The following is a 27,379-nucleotide window of genomic DNA, read 5'->3' on the forward strand; positions in this document are numbered from 1 at the left end:
TAGTAATAACAGTTTTTAATAATATTTTTATTTTTTTTTTTTTCAGTCCACCAATCCATTATTTTTTCTGCAAAATTTGTTTCTTTTAATACAATTATTGTTTTACTTGGATAATTATATTTTATTTAAATTTGGTATATTTGGAACAAAATATTGGCACCTAAATTCAATATTTCAGATATAAATAAAAGCATCATTAACGAAATTCGTGTACCTCTAGTGATAGTTATTAAATATGTGCCAGTTTGGAAAAATTTTTGTCTTTTTATTTTGTTAAATAAAAGCGTCATGGGTCAAAAAAATGTAAAACATTTAAATGAAGCCCCTCAAAGTTGTGAAATTCAGCAAGTTGACAGAAGAAGCTGGAGAATATTGATTTCGGATGCAGAGTAGAGTAGAGTAGAGAAGAAGAGAGGCTCTGTCGTAACGCGAGGGGGTGCTCGCAGGACATGAACCACACCAACAGCTACGGCATCATCCGCGGCCTGCAGTTCGCCTCGTTCATCGTGCAGTACTACGGCCTGGTGCTGGACCTGCTGGTGCTGGGGCTGCAGCGGGCCTCCGAGATGGCCGGCCCCCCGCAGATGCCCAACGACTTCCTCACCTTCCAGGACGTGGCCACCGAGGGCGCCCACCCCATCCGCCTGTACTGCCGCTACGTGGACCGCGTGCACGTTTTCTTCAGGTAGTCGTCTGCTCTCCTGGGGGACTGGCGCTGTGGCATGTTCTCTAGCCTGCAGGCCGAGAGCTTACTGCTACATGGAGCTGAAGGAATGGTTACTTGAACATTTGCGACAGTCGAACACATTTAAAAGGATTATTCTGATGTTTTAGAGTAGTCTGCCCAGCGTGAGTTCAGTTTTACATCCAGGCCAAGTCTGGCCATGGCCGAAAGTTCCTACGATAACCATCAGATTTGTCTTGATATTAATCATGTTCTTGGTCATCTGTTCCATACGTAGAGAAAAAACACATACATAAATAGTTCCGAGGCCATTTATTCTGTTGGGCGAAGCATTAAACACACTAAATAACACATCTCGTGCTGTAAAACCGACTAGGCTAGCTTGCCTTAAAAGCGTGACATGATACATAGTAGGCATGACTGACGCCATAGTTGATTGTACCGCATTGTATTAGCATCTGCTTTCAAGAATGCCAATTAAAACAAAAAAATATATATTTTCCAACCAACTTTAACACAGTAAAATCATCTTTAGGCCTTTGCGAATATTAGTTTTTTTAGTTCGAATGTGAATATCGAATTCGAATAGTAAAAATGAGAATTATAATCCCAATAAAAAAATATTTTACATCATGTAACAACTTCAGAAAGTTTGACAAATAATAGTACTAAAGTGAAAGGTGGGTTAAGTCAGCTACAGTAATTATATGGAAAATGTTTGTTAATATATTTCGTTATTTTGAAGTGTTAGTATTCTTAGTCAAATCTAATACAAATAGTTTATTATTTGTGTTTATCGTCGGCAACAATTTAACACATGCCGCAGCAGGCCTAATCATCGATAAATATATCATTTTTCATCAACTTCACGTTTGCATCTTAGTCACAAATTAGTAGTTTTTATTGTATACTCCATAAATTGTTCAAGTCTATTGGTTGTTACCATGATAGATGAGATATCAAATGTCATGTTGGGGTCTGGAACTTGTGGTTGTGGTTTGAGTCACTCCAGCACAGAACTGCTTGCTGGTCTAGGTTCACTGCGGAGGACGCGAGGGACCTGATCCAGCGCTACCTCACGGAGCACCCGGACCCCAACAACGAGAACATTGTCGGGTACAACAACAAGAAGTGCTGGCCGCGTGACGCCCGCATGCGGCTCATGAAGCACGACGTGAACCTGTGAGTCCGTGAGCTTCGTCGCGTCTCTTCGAGTGGAGCACTGTTTACTGGGAACACGTGTGGCGGCTTTGGTACAGGGGCGTAGCCAGGGGGCGGTTTTAGGGGTTCAAACACCCCCCCCCCCCCCCCCCCCGCCCCCCAGTACAAAATCTTTAATTAATTTCTTATTCATCACTCAAACAAATTTCATATTAAAATTAATAAAATTTTTACCATTACAATATTTAAAGTACCGAAAACTGCTCAAATAGCACTATTTTACACCTTAAAATCCTAATTTTCCCGGGGGAGGACTCCCCCACCCACCGCTTTTATACCGGTTATGGGGGGGGGGGGGGGGGGGCATGTTTCTTAACACCCCCCTTACACAAATCCTGGCTACGCCACTGCTTTGGTATTCATTAGAAGTTGATTTTTTTTTTTTTTTTTGTAAATCTGATAATAATTGAGCATTTGTTAATGGTTCTGTGTGACTATTGAATTTATGTAAAAATAATATCTGCTATATTTAGTAGGATGAAGGGTATGTCATTCAGTCACTCTGACAGTGCGTGTGTGGCTGTGCAGGGGTCGAGCTGTGTTCTGGGACATTAAGAACCGCCTGCCGCGCTCCACCACGACCATCCAGTGGGAGAACAGCTTCGTCAGCGTGTACTCCAAGGACAACCCCAACCTGCTGTTCAACATGAGCGGCTTCGAGTGCCGCATCCTGCCCAAGGTCAGTTCCTGCCGTGTGCGGCGGCCAAGTGGTTCGTTGGAAACTTTTGAAAACCTTCAGTCTACTTAGCTGTTTTAATATCACTACAGTTCCACTGTGTTTAATCGTTACTCGTCTTACACTTGAAATGATGATTCTTTACTGTGTAGTACCAACTATCGACATGCCTTGTGTTATGTTTGCAAACAATGCTGAATGAAGTAGTGATGAGTAATGTTGATTTCGGAGACCCGTGGTGGTCTGGCAGATTGGACTTATGTTCGTTTGGGGAGCTACAGCTGACTCATTACCGTGTTTCAGCTGACGTAATTAAATTTTGTACTGTAATTTCAGAGTCTGTGATTAGATAAGGTCTTAGACGGGTGCAGCATGTTTATATATATCAGCTTGTGAGTTATTGATGGGCTGTGAAAATAAACTTCTTAATTTGTTTGGGGATAGTAAGTTCGTACATTTTAGTCTGTTCCTGATCAGATGAGGATCCGAATCGCAAACCTAACGTATTGACGGTAAGTTGCTCACGAGAGAAGCAGTGTGGGGGAAGTCAGTGAAGGGGCTCTCGTCGGGAGACTGTGGTATGGAGCGCGGCGGTATACTTTACTTTTTAAAGAAACGTACTTTCCATAACTGGGTTTTGTTTTTATAAATAACTTTACTTAAAAAAAAAGTTTTTTTCGCATAAACGTCACACCCCTACTTTTCCAACTTGATTTTAGTATAAAATGTGCGACGATTATGCGATAAAACACGGTAAGTAGTCTCTGTATGGCAACTTTTAAAATACCTGTTTTCTTTTCTGTGGGGATTTCTGAACCATTTTGGAGAGTGTTGATTTAATTTCTACAAGGCGAGTCATATTTGCATGCACCTGTCCCGCAGACGACCAAGCGGCCCCTGTGATTGTGAGACAGTGAGTGCTTAGCGGTAAGTGCTCTGGTGCGAGCGATGTGTGATGAAGCGTCGCCGCGGCATGCCCGTAGTGCCGCACCACCCACGAGGAGTTCACGCACCGGGACGGGGTGTGGAACCTCCAGAACGAGGTGACCAAGGAGCGCACCGCCCAGTGCTTCCTGAGGGTCGACGAGGAGAGCCTGCAGCGCTTCCACAACCGCGTGCGCCAGATCCTCATGGCCAGCGGCTCCACCACCTTCACCAAGGTCAGACCACCACACTTGTCTCGATATCAACCCATTCGCATCTACAAGTGTACTAGTACGCAGCTGTTTTTCTGGCCGATAACACCATAGGCGTACTGGTACGCAAAATGGCTAATCTGCCCGAAAAACTTGAAAAAAATCCCTTTAGAATGAAAATAACCCCTCAGAGCAGCTAGTATTGTTATAACAAAGGTATATTATCGTGAAACTTAAACTATTTTTAAAATTTTATTTAAAGATGAAAAATATAATGAAAATAGAAAATAACTTTCATAATAGTAATATATAAAAAAGTTTATGGATTCCATGGTACATATGTCCAACATTAAAGTGAGTGAATGCAAATGGGTTAATCACACTGTCTTGATCATCTGTTCCATACATGGAGAAAAAAAACCACATAAATAGTTCTGGGACCATTTCTTCTGTTGGACGAAGCATTAAACACACTAAACAACACATCTCTGCGGTAAAACTGACTAGGCTAACTTGCCTTTAAAACGTGACATGATATGTAGTAGGCATGACTGACGCCATAGTTGATTGTACTGCATTGATTTAGCATCTGCTTTCAAGAATGCCAATTAAAACAAAAAAATATTTTTCAACCAACTTCAACACAGTAAAATCATCTTTAGGCCTTTGCGAATATTATTTCTAAAGAACATCTGAATCCGAGTTTAAAAGGGGGGGGAGGGGTTCTGTCTGTAAAGTCGGTTTACAGACAATAATTTCACGTGATAACGTCATAAGAAAACATTGATGAAAAAAATTGCATACTTTTTTTAATTTCAAATATTATTTACAGTTTTTTGCAAATTTAATGTAAATAATTTGTTTAAATATAATCACGAACAATTAGTTAAAAAGCCCGTCTTAACCTGTGTGATATTATAGAAGATCTTCTCGCACGGTGGTTGGCCGATTCTTGCACGCTCGCTCGGCTCAGGCGGAACGTGAGAATGGGTCATGCTTTTTCGTGCGTGCAGCAGGTGTTCATTGATTTATAAGACGATATCACGTCAAAAAAAACATAATAAATCTTAAGCAAACGGTAATCAAAGCCAAGAGAGATCCAAAAATCACACGAATCCAAGTAGCAAGCGATGATACAATGGTTGGTGGGCGGGCAGCGCTATGGAACTGTTTTCCTAACTTGATGCCAAAACAGAAAACATCATCTATATATTTATTTGCTGGTAATCTTGTCTACATTTCAGAATATTTTAATTTCCAAATGTGTAATGTTAACCTAGTTTTACGGTAGATATGTTGCGCTTATCAAAATTTAAGATTGTATTTTTTTCCCACCAGAATTTTTACAGTTACAGGTATGTTATGAGTTATTGTGACAAAAAATAAAGCACATATGTATCTGGTTCTAAAACAATAATTCCTATAATTACTATAATAATTAGTAATTACAAACTTATAGTTGTACAGCTTCACACACATATAGGTTCTTTGGGAAGAATGTGCAACGATGAAGAATATATAAAGACGAGTAGGTGACCGTGAAGCTGATGTTGGAGGGAACTAAAATCAAAGTTGGTTTTTGGTGGAGGATCATCAAAATGTAAGGGTTGGCTTTTGAAAGTCTGCCTCTATTCAGATAGTTACTCTATTTAAATGTTCAGAAATTTTTACAAGTTGGTTAACAGTTTGTAACAGTTGAGTATTATAATTTTTCTTCATTGAGTAAAAAAAAATTTAATTTTTCCAGGTAAGTTTTAATGAGATTTCACTCTGTGTAATTATGTATTTTTGAGCATATATTTGTGTTAACCTTTCCGTTCTCGTGCGGCAATGCTCAAGATGTTTTCATCTCCCGCGCTTCCAGATCGTCAACAAGTGGAACACGGCGCTGATCGGCCTGATGACGTACTTCCGGGAGGCTGTGGTGAACACCCAGGAGCTGCTGGACCTGCTGGTGAAGTGCGAGAACAAGATCCAGACCCGCATCAAGATCGGCCTCAACTCGAAGATGCCGTCCCGCTTCCCTCCGGTGGTCTTCTACACGCCCAAGGAGCTGGGCGGCCTGGGCATGCTGTCCATGGGCCACGTGCTCATCCCCCAGGTGACCAACCTCTCTCGAGTTGACTGCTAGGTGTCGAGCTCAGTTTTAATGAAGCAAAGTGTTGTTGATGAATGGGTTTATTTTTTCCTGTGTGCCATGTAAAGTATTAAATTACTTAATGGCCATGGTGCGGCGGTTTTTTAAAGAAAAAATTGTTAATTTTTAGTGTACGTTGAAGTGCTCATGTATTTTCTGCAGCTAGGATGATTTTCAATGTAGGTAGTTGAAGACCTTAATTTTTGTGATTTGTTATTATGGTGTGATATGGAGTAGGTGTACTGAGAAATACTCTTTACTTTACTTAGTTAGATCTGCCAGCATCAAGCTGAAATTTTATTAATTAGGGCAAGTTAAATTGTGAATTAGAACCTCTGTAGTTGAGTAGGAGTTACTGTGCTTGTCGCACGGTCAGTGAGAGAGTCAGGAGAGAGTCGCGGACAGCCGACTGACGATCGCGGTCTCCTCTCGGCAGTCCGACCTCCGCTGGTCGAAGCAGACGGACGTGGGCATCACGCACTTCCGCTCCGGCATGAGCCACGACGAGGACCAGCTGATCCCCAACCTGTACCGCTACATCCAGCCGTGGGAGTCGGAGTTCATCGACTCGCAGCGCGTGTGGGCCGAGTACGCGCTCAAGCGGCAGGAGGCCAACGCCCAGAACCGCCGCCTCACGCTGGAGGACCTGGAGGACAGCTGGGACCGCGGCATCCCGCGCATCAACACGCTCTTCCAGAAGGACCGCCACACGCTGGCCTACGACAAGGGCTGGCGCATCCGCACCGAGTTCAAGCAGTACCAGGTGGGGCGGGCGTCCGCTTTTCCCCATCCTCCCCTTGCTCCGCGTGCACGTTATAAATAAGTTCCTTTGAGGCTTTTTGAATTTTTCTACTTCCATTTTACTTATTTAAGTGCATTTAAGTAAAAATCAATTCATTCAAATTGTTTCTAGTGATTTTTTTTTTTGAAGTATTAATTTTCCGAATCTTTTCGTTATATTTGGATTTATTTCAGTTCACAGTCAAACACTTTCTGTTTCGAGGAATAGTTTACGTGTGAAATGCTAGAGGAAATTTAAAAGCTGTCGTTAATTGGTCGTTTCAGAGAGCTCTTTTGCTCATTTTTATTTCGCTGCACGTCCTTCCGGCATCGCTGCTTTACAGGTTCAGGCTAGATTTATTGTCTCGAGGGCATCATACCAGAAGGGCGTATCAACAATTTTTTTTTGCAATATCGAGATTATCGGCGTAAGGGTATCTAATAATGTGATAAATGTTTTTGGCAGAAGGAAGGGCGCATGATCAATGTGAATGGATCAGGTGGTGGTGAACTATTACATTATGGCATACAATTAGAAAAGGAAAATCGGGTCATGCCAGATGGGCGTATGTGCATAATCCCCTGTAAACTTGCATTTTCGTTGATACGCCCTTCTGGTATGATGTCCTCGATATATCTAAAAAAAAATTTGAATCGTAATGGTTTAAAGTTTATATATTTAATTAATTCACACGTGGGTTTTTGTGAGAGGAGTATTGTAGCACTACTTCAAAACTAACATAACCCGTTCAGTCGAGTCGGTTGTTGGTTCCGGTATTCCGTGCGGAGGGTTTGCGAGCGAGTGCTGGTCCCCGCAGGTGCTGAAGCAGAACCCGTTCTGGTGGACCCACCAGCGGCACGACGGCAAGCTGTGGAACCTCAACAACTACCGCACGGACATGATCCAGGCACTGGGCGGCGTGGAGGGCATCCTGGAGCACACGCTCTTCAAGGGCACCTACTTCCCCACCTGGGAGGGTCTGTTCTGGTCAGTAGCCCTCGACCGCCGAGCCCAGGGTCACTTGTGACAGGCCATGGATTCATGTGGCAGCTTTAGAAAGGAGTTTTTATTAATCGTTTTAAACAGATGACTACTGTAAATTTGTGCAAGTACCGTATTCACCCGAATCTAAGACGACCCCCAATTTACAGCCTCGTGTTTTCAGGGAAAAAAATTTTTTTTCATTGTATTAAACACATGCCAACAAATTAGATATAAAATTGAAAATGTGAATGTTACAAAGGATTTCAACCACCACTTTTGAAATGCTGTTAACAGTTTATGTACAAACAGAAATAAATACCTAGTAAAACACCGTTTTAACGAACTTCATTAGAGCGAACAATTCATTACTACGAACTATGCCTTTGGTCCCGTCAGACGTCCATATAACATAACGTAAAAAAATTTCACTAGTACGAAATTTCTCGCTCAAATTTTTAAAATATTTTATAAATATTCGTTTGAACGAACACTTTTCTTCCCGGCACGGTAAACGACAAACGGATAAAATCGTCGCCATTCACCCACAAACTGCCATCCTATTTATTTTGATACGCGCCATAGATGACTGCAATGGACTAGTTTTGAAATTAATGCACAAAACTGGTGTAGCGACTAAGCGCTGCATTGTGGTGTTCGCAGACATTACTCTTTGTTCTATGCTCGCACGACGTGTTTAACCGATGCGAAGTTCTACATCATAAAGTACGCGAAACCCCTTATTTACGTTACCCTTACTTACGTTTTCCCGTTATTTACACTATATTCTTCAGGTCCCGTTTAGTCCAATACAATACTTTCACGCGAATTACGTCTCACAAATCGAATCCATCCCGCTATTTACGTCACGTAACAACCATAGTAGGCCTAAAAACATTGTGAAAAACGTAACGTTTATAGTCGGCAATGAACATTTTAAATCGCAAAATATACATATTTTATAACATGAAAAGTTGCTTTTAATTCTAAACATATAATAATTTAAGCCTAGGCGTGTAAAAGTCCGAGTAATTATAGCAGGAGACAATCTAAAATGTACTAGGGAAAAATGTAAACTCACGAATGTATAAACGTACCGGGAATATTACGACTTTACTAGGCTGCTTGTAAGTTGTGATACTATATTTATGTCACAACTTAGCCGAAATACTGGTACGAGACAAACTTCACAAGATAAAATGAGCGGAGTTTTGGTAACTGTTTTATACGTATTTTAAAATTTCGGAAATATTGTACAGTTGACGCATATTTTTTTAAACTAACCATTTATTTCTGGGGATCGTAAATTAATTATTAATATCAAGACATCAAGATGAACGTAAACTTGAACATGTCACGGCAGCGAGAAAACTGGTGCGTATACCAATAAACTGGTATTAGAACTGGATAAAACTGGTACACGGGAGGTGGAGCTTATATTTTTTTCCGCTAAGCTCGCATCTATTGGTTGGCTGCTGATGGAACGTCACGAGTCTGGGCGGAGCGTTGAGTGAGTTATACTGCGCATGCGCAGCTCAGAGAACAGAGAGAGCCAGCAGGCGGCTACGCCGCGCCGTAACAACAGCTGATTGAGTACAATGACCTTTCTCCGCGCACGGCGCGCTATCGACGGTAAATTTACAATTTGCGGCCCTTTTTTTTTTAACTTTTTTACTGTGGTGCAATGCGTATGTGTAATGTAGCCCGTATTTATTACGAACGCTGCAGGATGCGACTGTATTTTAATTAAATTTAACGTATTTCTTACTTTTCCCTTTATTTACACTTTCCCGCTTTTTACACTTCTTTACTTTGTCCCCATGAAAAGTGCAAATAAGGGGTTTTGCTATTGCCACACACATCTCTGGTCGTTTCCTTGTTTATTGTTTGAGAAACGTGGCTATACTACGAGTATAACTTATTGTTACATGTGTCGGGTCCATTTGTTTTTATAGTTTAAAAAACAGTACCTACTACTGAACATGACTTCTAGGAAACGAAAGGCGATTGATGTGAAAATGAAACTTGAAATGTTAAAAGCAGTAGACGATGGAAATAAAAAGACTGATGTGGCTAAAAAGTTCGGTATCTCAAAATCAACATTATCGACAATTCTCACCCAGCGATCCAGTTTGGAAGACAATAAACATCTAATGTCACAAGATCGAAAACGTTTGCGTACCGCCCGCTACGATGCTCTTGAAAAGACATTGTTCGACTGGTTGATGCATTCACGGGCATCAAACATTCCCATTGGTGGGGACATTCTCCAACAAAAGGCACAGGAAGAGGCCTTAAAATTACAAATTACCGACTTTAAAGCTTCTGGTGGCTGGCTTCACCGATTCAAGGCACGTTGGAATTTAAGTACGCTTAAAGTGTGTGGAGAAGCTGCAGCAGTAAATGTTGAAGTTCAAGACAAGTGGAAGGAAGAACTTGAATTGCTGTTATCAGGATATGATGAAAAAGACATTTTCAATGCCGACGAAGCAGGCATTTTTTACAATCTGCTTCCTGACAGAACACTGGAGGTGAAAGGAGAAACATGCCACGGAGGCAAAAAGAGCAAGGAACGCTTTACTGTGCTGCTGTGTGTTAACAGTAATGGTTCCGAAAAGCTGACACCACTTATTATTGGTAAATATGGAAAACCTAGATGCTTCAAAAACATTAAACATCTTCCTTGCAAGTATAAAAACAACAAAAATTCATGGATGACAGCATCCCTTTTTCAAGAATGGATACAAAGTTTTGATGCCAAGATGGGGGTACAGAACAGAAAAGTTCTGTTGTTTATTGACCACTGTCCTGCCCACAACGTTAACCTTTCACTTAGAAATGTTAAAGTGCTCTTTTTCCCACCCAACTGTACCAGTGCTTTGCAGCCCCTAGATCAAGGGATTATTGCACAAGTTAAAAGGGACTACAAGAAGCAACTTGTGCAATACCTTCTATGGAAGGTGGAGAGTGGGAAAGACTCCAGCGAATTGAAGTGGAACATTCTTCAGGCCATGCACAGGCTGTGTTTGGCCTGGGATAGAGTCAAGCCTTCCACAATTGCGAATTGTTATAGGAAGGCAGGATTTCCTATCAAGACTGAACATCCTCACGATGAAGAATCAGATGACTGTGATGAACCTCGTTGGGCTGAAGTTCAGAAAAGGTTTGATGTTCCTCAGTCTTCTTTCGGTGATTTTGTTGGCATAGATAATCACATAGCCACTTGCCCTGCAGTGTCAGAGGAGGTTGGCCAACCGGAAGAGGAGGTTGGCCAACCGGAAGAGGAGAGCTGCCCACCAAATGAAGATGCTGATGACTGTGACAGTGAAACCGAAGTTAAACGTCCTCGGCGAGAAGAAGTCTGTAATGCACTAAATGTGTTGGAAAGACTCTTTATGACAACTGAAAAGCTTGTACATCACCTGCCCGTCTTAAGAAACATTGAAACAGATGTGGCCAATGAACTTAACAACATTAAAAAACAGTCACGTATACAGGATTTTTTCTCAATAATTTAAAAATGTAAAAAATTTTTTCCTAACTTTTAAATTTTATATTTTTGATTTATTGCAGCATTTTTGCAAACAGCTTGTCTTGATTCCAAAGGTAGGCTTACTGTTTTGGCAAACAACTTACATATTTCTGTATAGTACATATACATACTAGTATGTATGTATGTAGTATGTATCTTGATCCCAAAGTATAGCTGTTAAAGTAATTGATGCTTGTACCACTCATATTGGTATTAGATTTTCTACTTTGTTAATTTAACAAGATCGAGTTATGTTAAAAAACCCAAATCAGGCAATCATTGTGATTTCGGTATAAAGAACTTCATTATAACAAACTGCCATAATTTTGGTCCCTTCATGTTCTTTATAATGAAGCTCTACTGGCTGGTACTGTTAACGGTTGGAAACTGTTGAGTTTCATTATGCTGATGCATGTTTTTTGTACAAGAAACTAGTCTATAAGATGGGCGCCATCTTGTGCTATAGAACATTCCAAAAACATTGGTAGTAACATGTTGCAGCCAGTAACTACTGCACAACCCAAAAACATTGACCCCATGTATGTTTACTTAAAAATCAGTGTATCTGAATCTAAGGCGACCCCTTTGTTTTGAATTATAAATTATGGTAAAAAATGTTGTCTTAGATTCTGGTATATCCGGTATAAAAATCCATAGCGCCACTTTTAACTTAGAAATGTTTTTTTTTATATACATTTGAAACACCAATCATGTTAATGTGTTTTGTGATTTAAAATATGTGCTTGTTAAATTTCCAGACAATATTAGTGTTATTGAGTTTGAATATTGATGTAAGTTGTTTGTAGCCCTTCATTTATTTTTGTTACCATCTTCGGTTATTTATGTAAGTTTGAGTCGTGTTCTTCAAAATGTTTTCTCACCTCATTTCCGTTATTACAGGAAATTTTTCCCCTTTACTTATTTTGCACATTAAAATTTTTAAAACTATTGTAACCCAGCTTGTAAACAACGTGCGTATGATTTGTACTCAACTTAGGGAGAAGGCATCAGGTTTTGAAGAGTCCATGAAGTACAAGAAGCTGACGAACGCTCAGAGATCTGGTTTGAACCAGATCCCGAACCGTCGGTTCACGCTGTGGTGGTCCCCCACCATCAACCGTGCCAACGTGTATGTTGGTTTCCAGGTGAGGCACAACCCGTGGTGCTGCACGCAAAATGAATAGATAAAAGTTTTGTTAAGTTATTCTTTCACAAAGCTGCAGTCATGATTTAGGAAACGAATGATAGGCGTGGTTTTTTGCAGTAGCAGCTGTTTGTGTTTTACAGGTGCAACTGGACCTTACCGGCATCTTCATGCACGGGAAGATCCCCACGCTGAAGATTTCCCTCATCCAGATATTCCGTGCCCACTTGTGGCAGAAAGTGCACGAGTCGATCGTCATGGATCTGTGCCAGGCAAGTACACGTTTCTGTGGCGTGTCGGGGGCACACAGCCCTGAATGTCTCAAGTCATCTCTGTTAAACCCTGATTCATTCATTCATTACTAGAGCCGAGATTTTATGGTGTTATAAAAAAACAAAACAAATTACATCAATTAAACCACACCTAATAAGTGCATATCAAGCACAGTTACATAGATCAACTGCTTTAACAATTTGTGATATGACAATTCAAATGTGTACATTGAACAATACTACCGCATATTTTGATGAGAGTAAGTTCAACTAAAATCTGCAACTAAAACAGTCAATAATAAAAAATAAAAAAAATGCCATGTGTAAAGCTCAAAATTGTTATACATATACATTTTCTTGTAATGTTTCTCTATAGGCCTTTATCCATGACTGTAACGTGACAGCTAGAGATTGTTTTTATTTACTTCGGAAAACCGTAGATAGAATCTGAATAATGTTTTTTTATACATCGTACATAACTTATTAGTTTTTTAAAATAAAACCCTAAACTAAAGATTTATGAAATATTTAATAGCTATAACAAGGTAACTGGGGGAAATTTCGGTGCTATGTGGTGTTATTGACTTTAATTTTAGTGTTTGTTGGAGTATTGACTTTATTTCGTTGTTATTGCTATTAAATATCGCACCCTGAGTACAAGACTATCGTAACTCAGAAATCAGTGCAATACTGCCACAACTCATTGCCATAGTCTTGCATTCTTATATAATGTTTTCCAGAGTCCAACACTTCAATATTTTGCCATGAGTCCCGTGAAAAGTAGATATAATTTTGCTATAGTCTTGCAGTGCCTAGATAATGATATTTTCCTGCTTATGGTAAAAATATCTCACAAACTCTGTTTTGTCTAGAGACGTACAAGACTGTAAAATCCAGATAAAAGCGATACAATTAATGCTGATGCACTCGCAAACAACTCATTGGCAGCAAGCGTGCACGATAGCACAACTCACCGCCATGATGGTTCAACAACAACTGTTGCTTCGTTGCCGGAAGCTGCAGGGCTACCTGCCTTGGCAGGCAGCCAACTTGTAAAACTTGGCGCTGCTAGCAAGCAGCGCGGGAAGTTCAAAATTCAAATGTTTCAAACACTATACACTAAATTACACACAATATTTACAAGTCCAAACAAACTCAATTTTTTGAGTTACGACAGTCTTGTGCTCGGGGTGCGATACGTGATCTTGCCTCTGTTCGGTGCACTTGTCGGAGGGGGTGAGGTGTGTGTGTTGTTCCTGCAGGTGTTTGACCAGGAGCTGGACGCCCTGGAGATAGAGACGGTGCAGAAGGAGACCATCCACCCCCGCAAGTCCTACAAGATGAACTCCTCCTGCGCCGACATCCTGCTGTTCGCCGCCTACAAGTGGAACGTGTCCCGCCCGTCGCTTCTGGCCGACTCCAAGTACGCCAGCTCCGACTGCGGTCTGAGGACTGTGTCGTGTTTTCCCTATTAAATCCAATTTTATTCCTCATTATTTTTCTCCCGTGTTTAATTTATTTTTTATCTTTATTAATTTGGGTGGTTATTCCTTATTTTTCTAAACATTTATATTTATAGTTTAGGTTTAATATTTTTTTTTTGTGTTGTGCTAGTTTAAATGTTTATAGAATTATAATTGCTGGTTAATCCTTCTAATTCTAATTATTCTATATTAGGGGGGTTTACGTTCTGTTGCTCACAAACTATTTCATATGTTTCCAGCTAAGAATTTAAAAATATTAACTTGTTAACTAGGTAAACTCAGCAGCATTTAATATTAATTACATATCTAGTACAATGTTACATTAAAGATTTTATCTTTCGGCCCCTGAGAAAATCCTGCTTAGTATAACTTACTGTATGATAATTTCACAAATGAAACATTGGAACTACAAATACGTGTGTTTGATTTAACCCTTGTAGTTAAATTTCACTTTTAAGTCTAAATTTCTGGGTACTTTTGAAAAAAATTCTTAGTGGGTATTGGCTGGAATATTAACTAAAATCAACTATTCACTAGTGTGTAAGTAAGTATTAGCGATCATTTCCTTGATGCATGACGGGCAGAAGTGACCCCACGTAAAAGAATGGGAGTGATTGTTGTTTTTTTCGCCGGAACACACGGGTGGGTTCTTGTGTTCCCAGGGACACGATGGACAACACGACCACCCAGAAGTACTGGATCGACGTGCAGCTGCGGTGGGGGGACTACGACTCCCACGACATAGAGCGGTACGCCCGCGCCAAGTTCCTGGACTACACCACGGACAACATGAGCATCTACCCCTCGCCCACCGGCCTGCTCATCGCCATCGACCTGGCGTACAACCTGCACAGGTGCGGCCGCGCATGCTTGGACCGCTAGCTCCCTCTGGCGACTCGAGGTCTCGCCGAGCCACGTGCCACGGGAACAGGACATGAGAAACACGATACACCTTTGCCATCCTGCTTTTCCTTTTGTAATGTGCGTGCAGTGAAGTCCCTTACTTGGACTGGTAAAAGCACCGCTTCAAATCAAGTCGGCCAACATACAATGCCGCTGTAGCGTATCAAGTTGTCGAACACACACATTCACTAGAAAAACTAACATAACCAAACACGTCTCGAAAGAGTTTTTCTGTAGGAATTTTCACAGAATAAGTTTTTTCAAGAATAAGTTGTTAAAGACAAGTCTTATATTTTTTCTACAAATTAGCATTGTATTACTCATTGTAACTATTTTCTGAATGTTTGTGAATGACTTGTTTTAATTCTGCTCTTTCTTTCAGGCTTTCATTTTTGTTACATATATATTATCGTTCATGCTGGGTTAAATAGGAGCGTCACGCGCAGTAAAGCCTGTGGGTGACGTGCGTGTGTGTTTGCGGTTGCAGTGCGTACGGCAACTGGTTCCCGGGCTGCAAGCCGCTGATCCAGCAGGCCATGGCCAAGATCATGAAGGCCAACCCCGCCCTCTACGTGCTGCGGGAGCGGATCAGGAAGGCCCTGCAGCTGTACTCCTCGGAGCCCACCGAGCCCTACCTGTCGTCCCAGAACTACGGCGAGCTCTTCTCCAACCAGATCATCTGGTGCGAGACCTCCCCTCTCCATCTCTCCGTTATCACCCCTATCACCCCTCGCCGTCTCCGATGAGGGATCATCATTCGTTCATTCATCCTGTCATGGACGCTTTTATAAATACAGTAGAACCCCTGTCATACACTTTTCAACGGAGGGCACAAAAATGGTGTATGATGCGGGAAAGTGTATGAAAAGGGAATGGCAATAATAATTTTTTTTTTCAATCTAGCATACCAGCACAATGTCAGATTAAACTTAAATACATAATGTGTAAATAATTGCATTATATGAAAGATATGAATTCATAATTATATATACATATAATAAAACCACCAGAAATGTAAAATAGAGTCCATAATCAAGTAAAGCTGACATGAGAAACAGTGGCCTTACAAAATGTTATGAAGTCCTTTCTTGGAGGGCAGGAAAAGTCACCAAGTCTAAATTAGAAATTAATAAAATTAGGCTATTGTAAAAAGAAAATCAGAAATTTATGCTTGTTTGTTTCTTTTTACAAACAACTTTATGCAACAGAACAATTTTCAATAATATTTTTAACTTGAGAAACGTAAAATACAAAACACTCCGATAGTAAAAAAAACAATAACAGATGGGTATATTCAGTTCAAAGATTAATGAATGCACAAAATATGAGATCCGTGCCTTGGTAAAGCGCGTGCACCATTTTCATAATCATTGCTAGTTTGCACCACTAGTCTCGCTTGGTGCTGGCCATAGATGCTACTAGCGAAGTGCACAGTCTTCCTGATACTATCAATATCTATGGTGCGATAAAGTTATTTTCTTACGTTTGCAAATGTAAACAATGAACGTTTTTCAAAATAAAAGCATTAAAACGTAGTTTATCAGGAGGAATATAACAAAAAAATTTGTGAATTTTGGGCTTTTCCGCTTCGTAAAAACGTATGAAACGGGAAATTAATGATTTTATAAGTGTATGTTCCAGGAAAGTAAACCATTGTAAATATAGTACTTTCGGCGGGACCAAAATTAATCGGCGTATGACACGGGAAAACGTATGAAACGGGAACGTATCATTGAGGTTCTACTGTATTTTTTCAAGAAATGAACATACTATAACATAATGCAGAAAAGCATTAAACACAAAATTAGCTTAGCGCAGTTAAATCAGGGATTTGAAAAGTAAAGTTAGGACATTGATTGAAAAAAATATATATATTTTTTTTTCTTATATTTTTTACTATGATTTATATAATTTCACTTGAATGAAACAACTATAAAAATTGATTTTTTTTATTAATGAAGTGAAAGTACGTGTTTTGTTTGCAGTTTACTTACGAAAGTTATGCAGAAGTGAACTGCACGCGAGTAAAAGATCTTGTACCGCATCTTTATGTAGGTGATAAAGCTTGTTTCTCCGCATAAATATTCAACGGGGGTTCGAAACTAGACACAAGACGCGCTTCTCACAGCGTAGTGTTACCACCATGTTGTTTCATCACTTAAATACACCGGCTGCAAACCCCAGGTGACCGCACCACCTTGGGCGCTAGTTTTAAATAAATACTCGCACCGGTAGTGTCTGCCGACTGTGGGGATACTTGCCGGAAAAAAGTAACAGATCTTGGGGGTTCTTGTAGTAAACTGAGGCAAGATATGGGAAAGATGTGCTACATACAACAACAAAGATGAGCACGGCGTGAACGGTTGCAGGTTCGTGGACGACACTAACGTGTACCGGGTCACCATCCACAAGACGTTCGAGGGCAACCTCACCACGAAGCCCATCAACGGGGCCATCTTCATCTTCAACCCGCGCACGGGCCAGCTGTTCCTGAAGATCATCCACACGTCGGTGTGGGCCGGCCAGAAGCGCCTGGGCCAGCTGGCCAAGTGGAAGACGGCGGAGGAGGTGGCGGCGCTGATCCGCTCCCTGCCCGTGGAGGAGCAGCCCAAGCAGATCATCGTCACCCGCAAGGGAATGCTGGATCCCCTCGAGGCAAGCGCTCCCGACTACCTCCCCTGAATACCCCTAATACCATCGGGTGTTTCCGTTCCGAGGGAAATATCGGAGGGATTGTAGTACATTCAAAAAATTTGCCACCGACAACTGTCAAGTTTAATAGTTATATCGTGTAAATTATTTTTTTTGTCCTCTGAGACTTAGATTCAGATGTAGAGGTAGATTCGAGGTACACTTTTGTGATTTGAATTCAAGAAAATTGGCATTTGATCCATCACTAATGAAAAGTTGTTCATGATACTTTTATAGATTATTAGTTACTGTTTCTCATATATGCTGTGATACAATTTTCAGATTGAAAAAAATAAATCTTAATTTTTTTTTAATGTTTTTGTGATGTATGTTTAAAAATTAAAAATTTTACTCCATGAAAAGTGAAACCTTTGATAATGTTAAAATTGAAGCAAACCTAAGAAGGTAATATTTGTTTGTAAAACCCCATTATTAAACATCTTTAATGTATTACAATTTTGTGTGTATAAACATTATGCAGAAAACTTTATATAAAGTTACATATGTTGACAAGACTTCAGGAAAACTAGTGACGGTACCTTTGTAACAAGAACTGTGTCTTTTTGAGAGGGTGTCAAAAAAATTTGTGCTAATGAGTGTTTTAAAATTTTGTACTAAGGTTTCACGTTGTGTGCTAGTACAAGCAAGAAAATGGTCAAAAAAATGAGTTGTGTAATATTGATCGTTAATGAGCAATAGGAGATGATTGTGTGGTGTGAGTGGGATTGAGTTTTGCGAGTGTGGCGTCGCCGCTGCTGTCGCAGGTCCACTTGCTGGACTTCCCCAACATCGTGATCAAGGGCTCGGAGCTCCAGCTCCCCTTCCAGGCCTGCCTCAAGGTCGAGAAGTTCGGCGACCTCATCCTCAAGGCCACGGAGCCCCAGATGGTGCTCTTCAACCTCTACGACGACTGGCTCAAGACCATCTCGTCGTACACGGTGGGTGTGGGCTCCTCTTTCTCTCTGGCACCTCGTGCCGGTGTGTTCACGGCCCTGATCCGGTGGATTCTCTTTGTGAAGTACTTTATGGACCCAAGCAGGGGTGCAACAACAGGGGGGGGGGGGGGGGCAAGGGTATTTGCCCCCCCTCTGAAACCTTGAAGTGGGGGCAATTAGGGGCAAAGAAAGTGCTGTGTAATCAATTTTTAGATAATAAAACTGCTTAAATAGCACCATTTTCCACCTTGAAATACAAATTTTCCCACGGGGAAGACCCCCGGGCCCCCCGCTTCAATAGGGGGATCAATGATTCTTTATAAAAAGGTATATTGCCCCCCCTTTGGAAATTAAGTTGTTGCGTCCCTGGACCCAAGTAATTGGCTAATGCCTAATAGAGGGGTGCTTTATGCAGAAGTCTATAAAATTCACATACTAGAACATTGAGGATATTGGTATGGAAATTATTTTAAATAAAATGATAGAAAACAAACTGGTAGTTATAAAAGACATTAGGAAAATGAACATATATGTAGTTGGAACCAAATGGCATCTTTCAGTTATGTCTTCTTGGAAGTAAAAATTAAATATTATCAGATGAATCTCGTGATGAATTACGACAGGAAACCTTGTTTCCAAAATCCTCATTTCAAATTTTCCTGTACAAAATATAGTTCCAGATACATTTCTGTCTATAACTTTTGTGCTCTTTGGTATATATCTGGCAACAGATCACACAGAAACAGATCAGAGCTAATGGCAAAAATTGTTCATTAAAATGTGAAGGTTAATGCAGATTAAGGATGAGAGGTGCAATAGTGTGTTTTCTCGCATTTCGTTTAGTCAGCCTTCTGCTTCAATAATATTTCCATTGTTGGTGTGACGTTAAGCCCTAATTCATCATATCAGTGCATTTATTCAATCAAATAATTTTTTGTGTCTGTGTGGATGAAACCTTTCGCCGACGAGTGTCGCAAGTTTGCACGGAGGAGCCGGCACGCGGGTGTTACAGGCGTTCTCGCGCCTGATCCTGATCCTGCGGGCGCTGCACGTGAACACGGAGCGCACCAAGGTGATCCTGAAGCCGGACAAGACGACCATCACCGAGCCGCACCACATCTGGCCCACGCTCACCGACGAGGAGTGGATCAAGGTGGAGGTGCAGCTCAAGGACCTCATCCTCGCCGACTACGGCAAGAAGAACAAGTGAGTGGGAGCCGGGCGCGTCCCTTCTGTGGTTCAGTCAGTACCTTCCCTGATACATCTCCAAACAAGCCGCGGGTGTATTCCAGCTGTAGACCTTGACGTGTGTTTAGTTCGCCCGAGGGTTTATCGTTGCTATCAGTTTTCATTTCACTACAGTTTTTTACATTTCCATTGGTGATTTTTCGATTTTGGCCAACACTCGTGTGCTTTTCTTTCACTTTTTACAAACCTGCCTTTTTATAATTTGTTTTAAATACTGTTGAACAGTTTATACTGTTAAATTTCTGTTGAACAAGTGAGTCGAAGCTGAGCGCTTCCCTTGTTAGCTGCCATTCTGTGGTTCAGTACGTTCCCTAATGCATCTCCAAATTAAGATTTATTTTTGGGGTGCATTCCAGCTGTAGACCTTCACGTGTTTAGTTCGCCCCAGGGGTTTATCGTTGCTATCAGTTTTCCATTTCACTACAGTTTTTACGTTTCCATTAGTGATTTTTCGATTTTGACCAACACTCGCGTGCTTTTCTTTTTCTTTTCACAAACCTGCTTTTTTATGATTTGTTTTAAATACTGTTGAACAGTTTATACTGTTATATTTCTGTAGAACAAGTGAGTCGAAGCTGAGCGCGTCCCTTGTCGGCTGCCATTCTGTGGTTCAATATGTTCCCTGATGCATCTCCAAACAAGCCGCTCAAATTATAGATTTTTTTTTTGGGTGTATTCCAGCTGTTGACATTGACGTATTTAGTTCGCCCAAGGGTTTATCGTTGCTATCAGTTTTCATTTCACATACAGTTTTTACATTTCCATTAGTGATTTTTCGATTTTGGCCAACACTTGTGTGCTTTTCATTTTCTTTTTTATAAACCTGCCTTTTTATTATTTGTTTTAAATACTGTTGAACTGTTTACACTGTTAAATTTCTGTTGGCAAAATCGTTAATCCAACATGTCCGAACGAGCTGTATTAAAGACCTTCGCAGAAAAATTCCATCAAATTGAGTGAAACACATTTAAGACACATGTCGCCTCAAGTCACTCTCTCTTATCACTCCGTTGTGTACAGTCGCAGAAAACTTAACGTTTGCGGTACAGTGCGGTTAGGATCATGTGCATCAGTCAATGTACTAATTAATACTGCCTGTAATCAGTTCACAAAATACATTTTCATGTCATTAAATGTTATTTTATATGATTTTATTCATTTATGGGTTTCTTGAAATGGGTTTTGTATTATTAGTTAAAGGGAGTTGGCTTAATGAAGGTCTACTTTACTACAAAACAAGTTTATTTGGTTTTCGGTGCATTTCCAAGACAGCTAAAGGTGGGCAACTTTGGCATTGATAATAATGGATGTGTTTTATGGAATGGCTAACTTGAACCTTTTTAATGGTCAAGCACTTATTAAGTGTGTATGTATACTTGAATTATGTATAGTAAATTCTTATCAGATGCTCCCAAGGACTTTTTGTCCCTTGGTTCATTTTAAGTTTTCCATTTAGTGTGCTGTGGAAACGTAGGAACTACATTTTGACTACCAATTTTGTTCCTATTGTCGTGCATTTCGCTACTTGAGCCCTCGCGCGCCGTTCCAGCGTGAACGTGGCGTCGCTGACGCAGTCGGAGATCAGGGACATAATCCTGGGCATGGAGATCAGCGCGCCGTCGGCGCAGCGGCAGCAGATCGCGGAGATAGAGAAGCAGACCAAGGAGCAGTCGCAGCTGACGGCGACCACCACGCGCACCGTCAACAAGCACGGGGACGAGATCATCACCTCCACCACGTCCAACTACGAGACGCAGACCTTCAGGTGCGTGCCGAGTAGACATCTGCGAATTGTGATTTTTCACTTCGAATCGAATTCGAATCGATTTTCAAAAAAATTCACGAGTTTCGAATTTTTTTCAAATCGAACTTGAGAATATTTATTAAAATAACATAGATCATTAAAAAATTTTAACACACCACCTTTGGAAAACTTGTCACATAATTCACAGTTTAAATCAAGTAACTAAAATTAAAGTGAGACTATATTGTAAAATGAATTCGATTTGAATTGACGAATCGAATATCAAAAAAATTTGAACTCAAATTCTGTAATTTCGAATATTCGCAGAACCCTAGTGCCGAGTTAGATCGATCCCGACACCTTCCCTCCGCCTTCAACCAACGCAGTTGGGAACCCAGTCTCGTGCATGACAATGTGATGCAAAATACTATCATAAACGGAGTTTCTTGGACGTTTTTAAATATTACACTTGAATGTCCTGCTGGTATTTCTTTGAAGAGACCTATTTTTATGTATATTATGAAATATTTAAAAAAAATATATTTACTTTAAAATCGGTTCTACAATTGTTTAGGAAATTGGTATAATGTAACTGTATGAATATCAGTGTGACTTTCAAGGAATGTATGTAGGGTAGGGATGCTCGAGTACTTGAAATTTACAGTCGTGTTAAGTTTAAGAACTCCAATCAAACTTAATATTAAAGCTTGAAAAATTTGAGTAGTTCACAGTTTGGTCAAGGGAAATAATAAAAATTCTCATGAAACATCTCTAATACAAATCTGGAAAAATCTAAGATTATATATCTATTAATTGTGAAGCTCGTACAACATAGGTCTGAAGGAAACGTGATTAGTTGAAGCGAAACTGATTGAAACGGTATTCTTTACAACTAAATGCTTCAGCATGTGAGGTGAATATTCTCCATGCCATTTCATTATTATTAACGTAGATACTTAAATATTGAAATTGCTAGCAATGGTGGTTTTCTTTTCTTTCTTTTGAAAATTCTTTTCCACATAAATATTATTTATTTGAGCATTCTGTGGTTTTTTTTTGGAGGGGGGGGGGATTGTTGAATTGTAGTTGTAATGTTTAATAATGACTAATAATGCTTGTATCTATTAAAACTGATGATATTTGCAATAAATATGTAGGCCTGGTTCTTCAGTGTGTGTGTTGCCAACCTTGCAGTTCGAAGACTGAGTGGCGCGTGCGAGCTATCTCTGCCACTAACCTCCACCTCCGTACGAACCACATCTACGTCTCGTCTGACGACATCAAAGAGACGGGATACACCTACATTCTTCCCAAGAACGTCCTTAAGAAGTTTGTGACCATTTCCGACCTCAGGGCACAGGTTAGTCACATACTGGTGTTTTCTACAGTAATCAGGGAAGTAATAATTTTAATGGACTGATATAGCCTTGTATAATCCAGGCCACCATTAACCAATCAATTATGTGAACTTCTAAGTATGTATCTTGATGTTAGGCACAAAATGTAAAATAAAAAATAAAAAAAACATTTTGAGGTTATGTACATTGTTATCAGTGGTAAGTTATGAAGTACTAAAATAAGCAGATTTTTGTGCTGAAATTTCACAAACCTTTTTTTTTCAGGGTTTACAGTGTTTTGCATATTATTTGATCTATGATGTTCTGTATAAACGATTATAGCCCTTTAATGTTGCTACACTTCTTTTTTAAATATTAATAATAAAAAGCTCTATTGCCTATGGAGTTAGGAATTGTCAAGAGACGGCATGCTGTGACTTAGGTGAACTCGCTTTTTAACCACGCCATCGCCATATTCCGCCCAAAACATTGCGGGAATGGTGCTTGATATCGTCATGTGATGGTGGATTATCTATTGTTTCGAACAAATACAAAAATGAGTCATTTAAAACAAGTGTTGTCAATGAAACACTGCGCTATTGTCGGGATCTGGCACTCCAGTTGTGGGACTGTGGGAGCGGAGTGCGACCGTGTCCGCAGATAGCGGGCTACCTGTACGGCCTGAGCCCCGCGGACAACCCCCAGGTGAAGGAGATCCGCTGCATCGTGATGGCCCCGCAGTGGGGCACGCACCAGACGGTCCACCTGCCCCACCAGCTGCCCCAGCACCAGTACCTCAAGGACATGGAGCCCCTGGGCTGGATCCACACGCAGCCCAACGAGTTGCCGCAGCTCTCGCCCCAGGACATCACCACGCACGCCCGCGTCATGGCCGAGAACACTTCCTGGGACGGCGAGAAGACCATCGTCATCACCTGCAGCTTCACGCCGGGCTCCTGCTCGCTCACCGCCTACAAGCTCACCCCCAGGTGGGTCGGCGGTAGCATCGCTGAACCATTGATCTGTCCAAATAGCAAGCTTTTACACTGTCTGGCATGTTTCTGCTAATGGAAAAATTAGCCAACGACGCTAAAAAGGTTTTATGAACATATTTTAAAAAGAAAATTTTAAACCTTTGCATTCTTTTTGTGGTTCATTAAAATTGATCTGTCCAAATACTGCGCACTTCATGGATGTTAAGCGAGCTTTTACACTTCCTGGCATGTTCCTGCTTATGGAAAAGTTAGCCCAACGACGCTAAAAAAGGTTTTTTGGTTCACATGAGTCGATGTTAATGGTCAATTCAGACCATTAGCCCTTTGTTTCGTAGTGGTATTTCTATGATACCACTTTGAAAAGATGTTACTATTCGCAATGTTTCAGTGGTATTGCCGGAATACCTCGCGTGAGTAAGCCTTGTGCTGCTATCTGGCGATCCTAACAAGAACAAGCAACATTGGCTCTGCTTTAATTTTTCCTTACGCCACGTCTGCTAAAAGTTACACGTATAGATTCTAATTTATTTTTAATATATTTCTGTGTGCCTCAAAGGCTCAATACTCGCAATTTGCATGGAGATTGAGTCGCTTGGTTTTTTCCCGTGCTGTACATGCCTCCCAAAACTTCTTTCAAACTTTTAATCCTGTCCCCTTGCACTAGAGTAATTTGATCCTTTGTTGAAGAGCAGAGGGCGTCGGGTCTTGTTCGCAGCGGGTACGAGTGGGGGCGGCAGAACACGGACAAGGGCAACAACCCCAAGGGCTACCTGCCCAGCCACTACGAGAAGGTGCAGATGCTGCTGTCGGACCGCTTCCTCGGCTTCTTCATGGTGCCGACCCAGGGCTCCTGGAACTACAACTTCATGGGTGAGTGCGCTCTGCCGACGCCTCCGTCCTGAAGTGGCCCCTGTATCTTGTCTGCCCATCACTGCGGTCATCTGGGTTGGAACACTGACGAATATATATTCCAGAGTTCTGCAAAGTGGGATCTTCCGTTTCTATTGCACTTTGCATTCTGATTCTAGTCATGATTTTTGTTAATTTTTAATAATTATGTTATTACTACAAGTCACGCACACTCCTTTGGAGCAAGTTACTGTTCATAAAGAACATCTACTTATATCGCTACAGAAATTTATAACATCCGGCGAGGTTCTTCCAAGGCTCATTTCGCTGTGCCGTGTCATTGCGTTGTTTTTAATGAAAATTGTCACATTTTTTTGTAGTCTCCAAAAGTTATGCTAATTTTACAAAGCAAGAGGTTATGTGCTTGGAGTTAAAACCATTTTGTTGATATGATAAACTGTTTGTATTTATATCTTGACTGCGGAAATTATTAGGCCTCTTTTCAAATGACAGTTTAAATAATCTCTCGTTCTCACGTTAGATGCAAGGCAGTGATGTGTAGTTTTATTTTTTTTTTTAAATTACACTGTAAACAAGCAGGATCCGAAGGATAAGCGAGTGTGTTGTGCGTTGCAGGCGTGCGTCACGACCCGAACATGAAGTACGAGCTGCAGCTGTCCAACCCCAAGGAGTTCTACCACGAGATCCACCGGCCGGCGCACTTCCTCAACTTCTCCTCGCTGGAGGACGGCGACGGCGTGGGGGCCGACCGCGAGGACATGTACGCCTAGGCCACGCCCCTCCGCGGAGAGCTGCGACGACCCCTGCAAGTGGACTTGTGCTGTACATAGAGAGTCAGTTATTCTTATACAAGTCACTCGTGAGGGGGATTCACATTTTTATTTATATCTCTGTTTTAAGAAGTCTACCTAATAGAGAGTTTCTTAGATTTTGCAGAAATAAAATTTCCTTTTTGTCTCTTGTTATATCTCTTCAAGATAAAGTAATTGACATGCCAAGTTTTTTTTTTTTTTGTTCCCCTCTGGACTAATTTATATCTTGCTGGTATGTGTTTATAGCTTATAAATGGTAGAGCTCACATGTAGGTATTAAGGTACAGAATTGTATTTTTTTTTTTGTGGGTACATTCCTTTTGAGAAATTTTAAATATTTGAGGCATGTTTGCAAATCTGCTTGATTTTGGCTCGCACGTTTTTTGTAGTGGTCGTTGTCGAAACTTAAACTGTGATGTATGTAAACTTATTTTATATTTGGAGATATAGATGTAAAGTGTTTATTATTAATAAATACATTTCATAGTAGTTGTAATAAATGTAGTGTCGGTTCCCGAAGCAAATTTGTGTAGCGAGTGTTGTGTGCCCCTTGCTAGGGGCTGAAAAAAAGCAGCATCTACCGGTCGGGGTAGGTTGTACATTTTATGCTGAATTTTTGTTTAATATTCACTGCAACCCTTATGCCAATTTTTTTATTTTGGAATTTTTAAAAAAATTAACATTTTACTGCGTGGTCGAGTATGTACATAAATTACTATCCTGTGCTGGTTTTTAATAAATGAGTTACGCGTAACTATAAATTGTTTAATTAAAATAGCTCAGCAGTGCATATGAAACATCATGAACTGCGCTGTAAGATGTGTCTGTTAAGAGGCTGGCATCTGCTAGAGGGAAAAAATCGAAAAAATAAACCAGCCAGTGGCTGAAAACGTGGGGGGTGGGGAGGGCTGTGTGCATGCTTGTGTGAGTGAGTGTGTGGGGCAATGTAGTAGCGATTATGGTTCTCCCTCCCTCCCTCCCTCACTCATTGTGGTAAATGTCCGTGAACTGACTACCTTACACAATCATTACATCTATCCTGACATCTTTTTGTGGTGTGACTGAATCCAAACATGGTTTTTGATGTGAGATTTCCCATGCCTTCTATTGCAACATTTCGCAACAAAACTGCTTAAAGAATCATTCTTTTTTTTATTAGGAGTAACTGACAAAAATATTGTGCAGTGTGCCGTCCCTCCTGTGGAAGGAGACTGGTAAAATAAAAAAGACTGAAAGGGAAACACAAGAATAAAAAATAGTATTCTTGTACCATAAAGGATGAAATGGGGAAGGACAAAGAACCGGTGCCGTTGTTTCTTTCTTGGCAATAAGCTAAGACACGGACCATAAATACTAAACTGGCATTGTACTGGAGAAATATTGATGGCGCGACTTGTATTCGAGGGCTACCCTTACAGTAAAAATGTTAGAATTTTTTGCCCAAAATTACAGTTGCGACCCATAAGCACGGGTGACCTTCTGTGGGTAAATAATGTCATTTTTCCAAAATAACTAAAATCTTATAAAATAGCATTTATTTTTGTAATAGTAGCTTTTTCATAAATCTTAACTAGTATATTTACCCACATATAGGTAGCACATTTTCTGTTGACTTTTAGTATTAAAAAAATGTATTGCTACCCTTACGTGAGTTTTTCACTTTGTGTTAGAAAAAAATTATATTGCACTGTGTGGTTGAATACGTGCGCAAATAGCTAACCTATGATGGGTTTTAGTAAATATAACTCTAAGAGTAAGTATAATTTGTTTATTCAAAATATCTCGGCAGTCGCAC

General features: G+C 40.5%; 1 protein-coding gene across 1 annotated transcript in view; it reads left to right on the plus strand.

Annotated features, from left to right (window-relative positions):
• The window catches only part of LOC134539595 (pre-mRNA-processing-splicing factor 8), a 60,714-nt gene extending 34,630 nt beyond the window's left edge, over positions 1-26,084 (plus strand). The window contains exons 20-39 of the mRNA XM_063381760.1: positions 447-685; positions 1,721-1,867; positions 2,435-2,585; positions 3,566-3,742; positions 5,583-5,819; positions 6,292-6,618; positions 7,454-7,623; positions 12,147-12,294; positions 12,437-12,565; positions 13,828-13,988; positions 14,712-14,903; positions 15,440-15,634; positions 17,322-17,607; positions 18,408-18,581; positions 19,591-19,784; positions 21,376-21,591; positions 22,765-22,930; positions 23,568-23,896; positions 24,618-24,772; positions 25,388-26,084. Of these exons, the coding sequence (XP_063237830.1) occupies positions 447-685; positions 1,721-1,867; positions 2,435-2,585; positions 3,566-3,742; positions 5,583-5,819; positions 6,292-6,618; positions 7,454-7,623; positions 12,147-12,294; positions 12,437-12,565; positions 13,828-13,988; positions 14,712-14,903; positions 15,440-15,634; positions 17,322-17,607; positions 18,408-18,581; positions 19,591-19,784; positions 21,376-21,591; positions 22,765-22,930; positions 23,568-23,896; positions 24,618-24,772; positions 25,388-25,542 (3,948 nt within the window). The 3' untranslated portion in view covers positions 25,543-26,084. The remainder of the gene's footprint in view (positions 1-446; positions 686-1,720; positions 1,868-2,434; positions 2,586-3,565; positions 3,743-5,582; positions 5,820-6,291; positions 6,619-7,453; positions 7,624-12,146; positions 12,295-12,436; positions 12,566-13,827; positions 13,989-14,711; positions 14,904-15,439; positions 15,635-17,321; positions 17,608-18,407; positions 18,582-19,590; positions 19,785-21,375; positions 21,592-22,764; positions 22,931-23,567; positions 23,897-24,617; positions 24,773-25,387) is intronic.
• Positions 26,085-27,379: the final 1,295 nt, after the last annotated feature.

The sequence above is a fragment of the Bacillus rossius genome, chromosome 15 (assembly GCF_032445375.1).
Source record: "Bacillus rossius redtenbacheri isolate Brsri chromosome 15, Brsri_v3, whole genome shotgun sequence".
Classification (NCBI taxonomy): Eukaryota; Metazoa; Arthropoda; class Insecta; order Phasmatodea; family Bacillidae; genus Bacillus; species Bacillus rossius.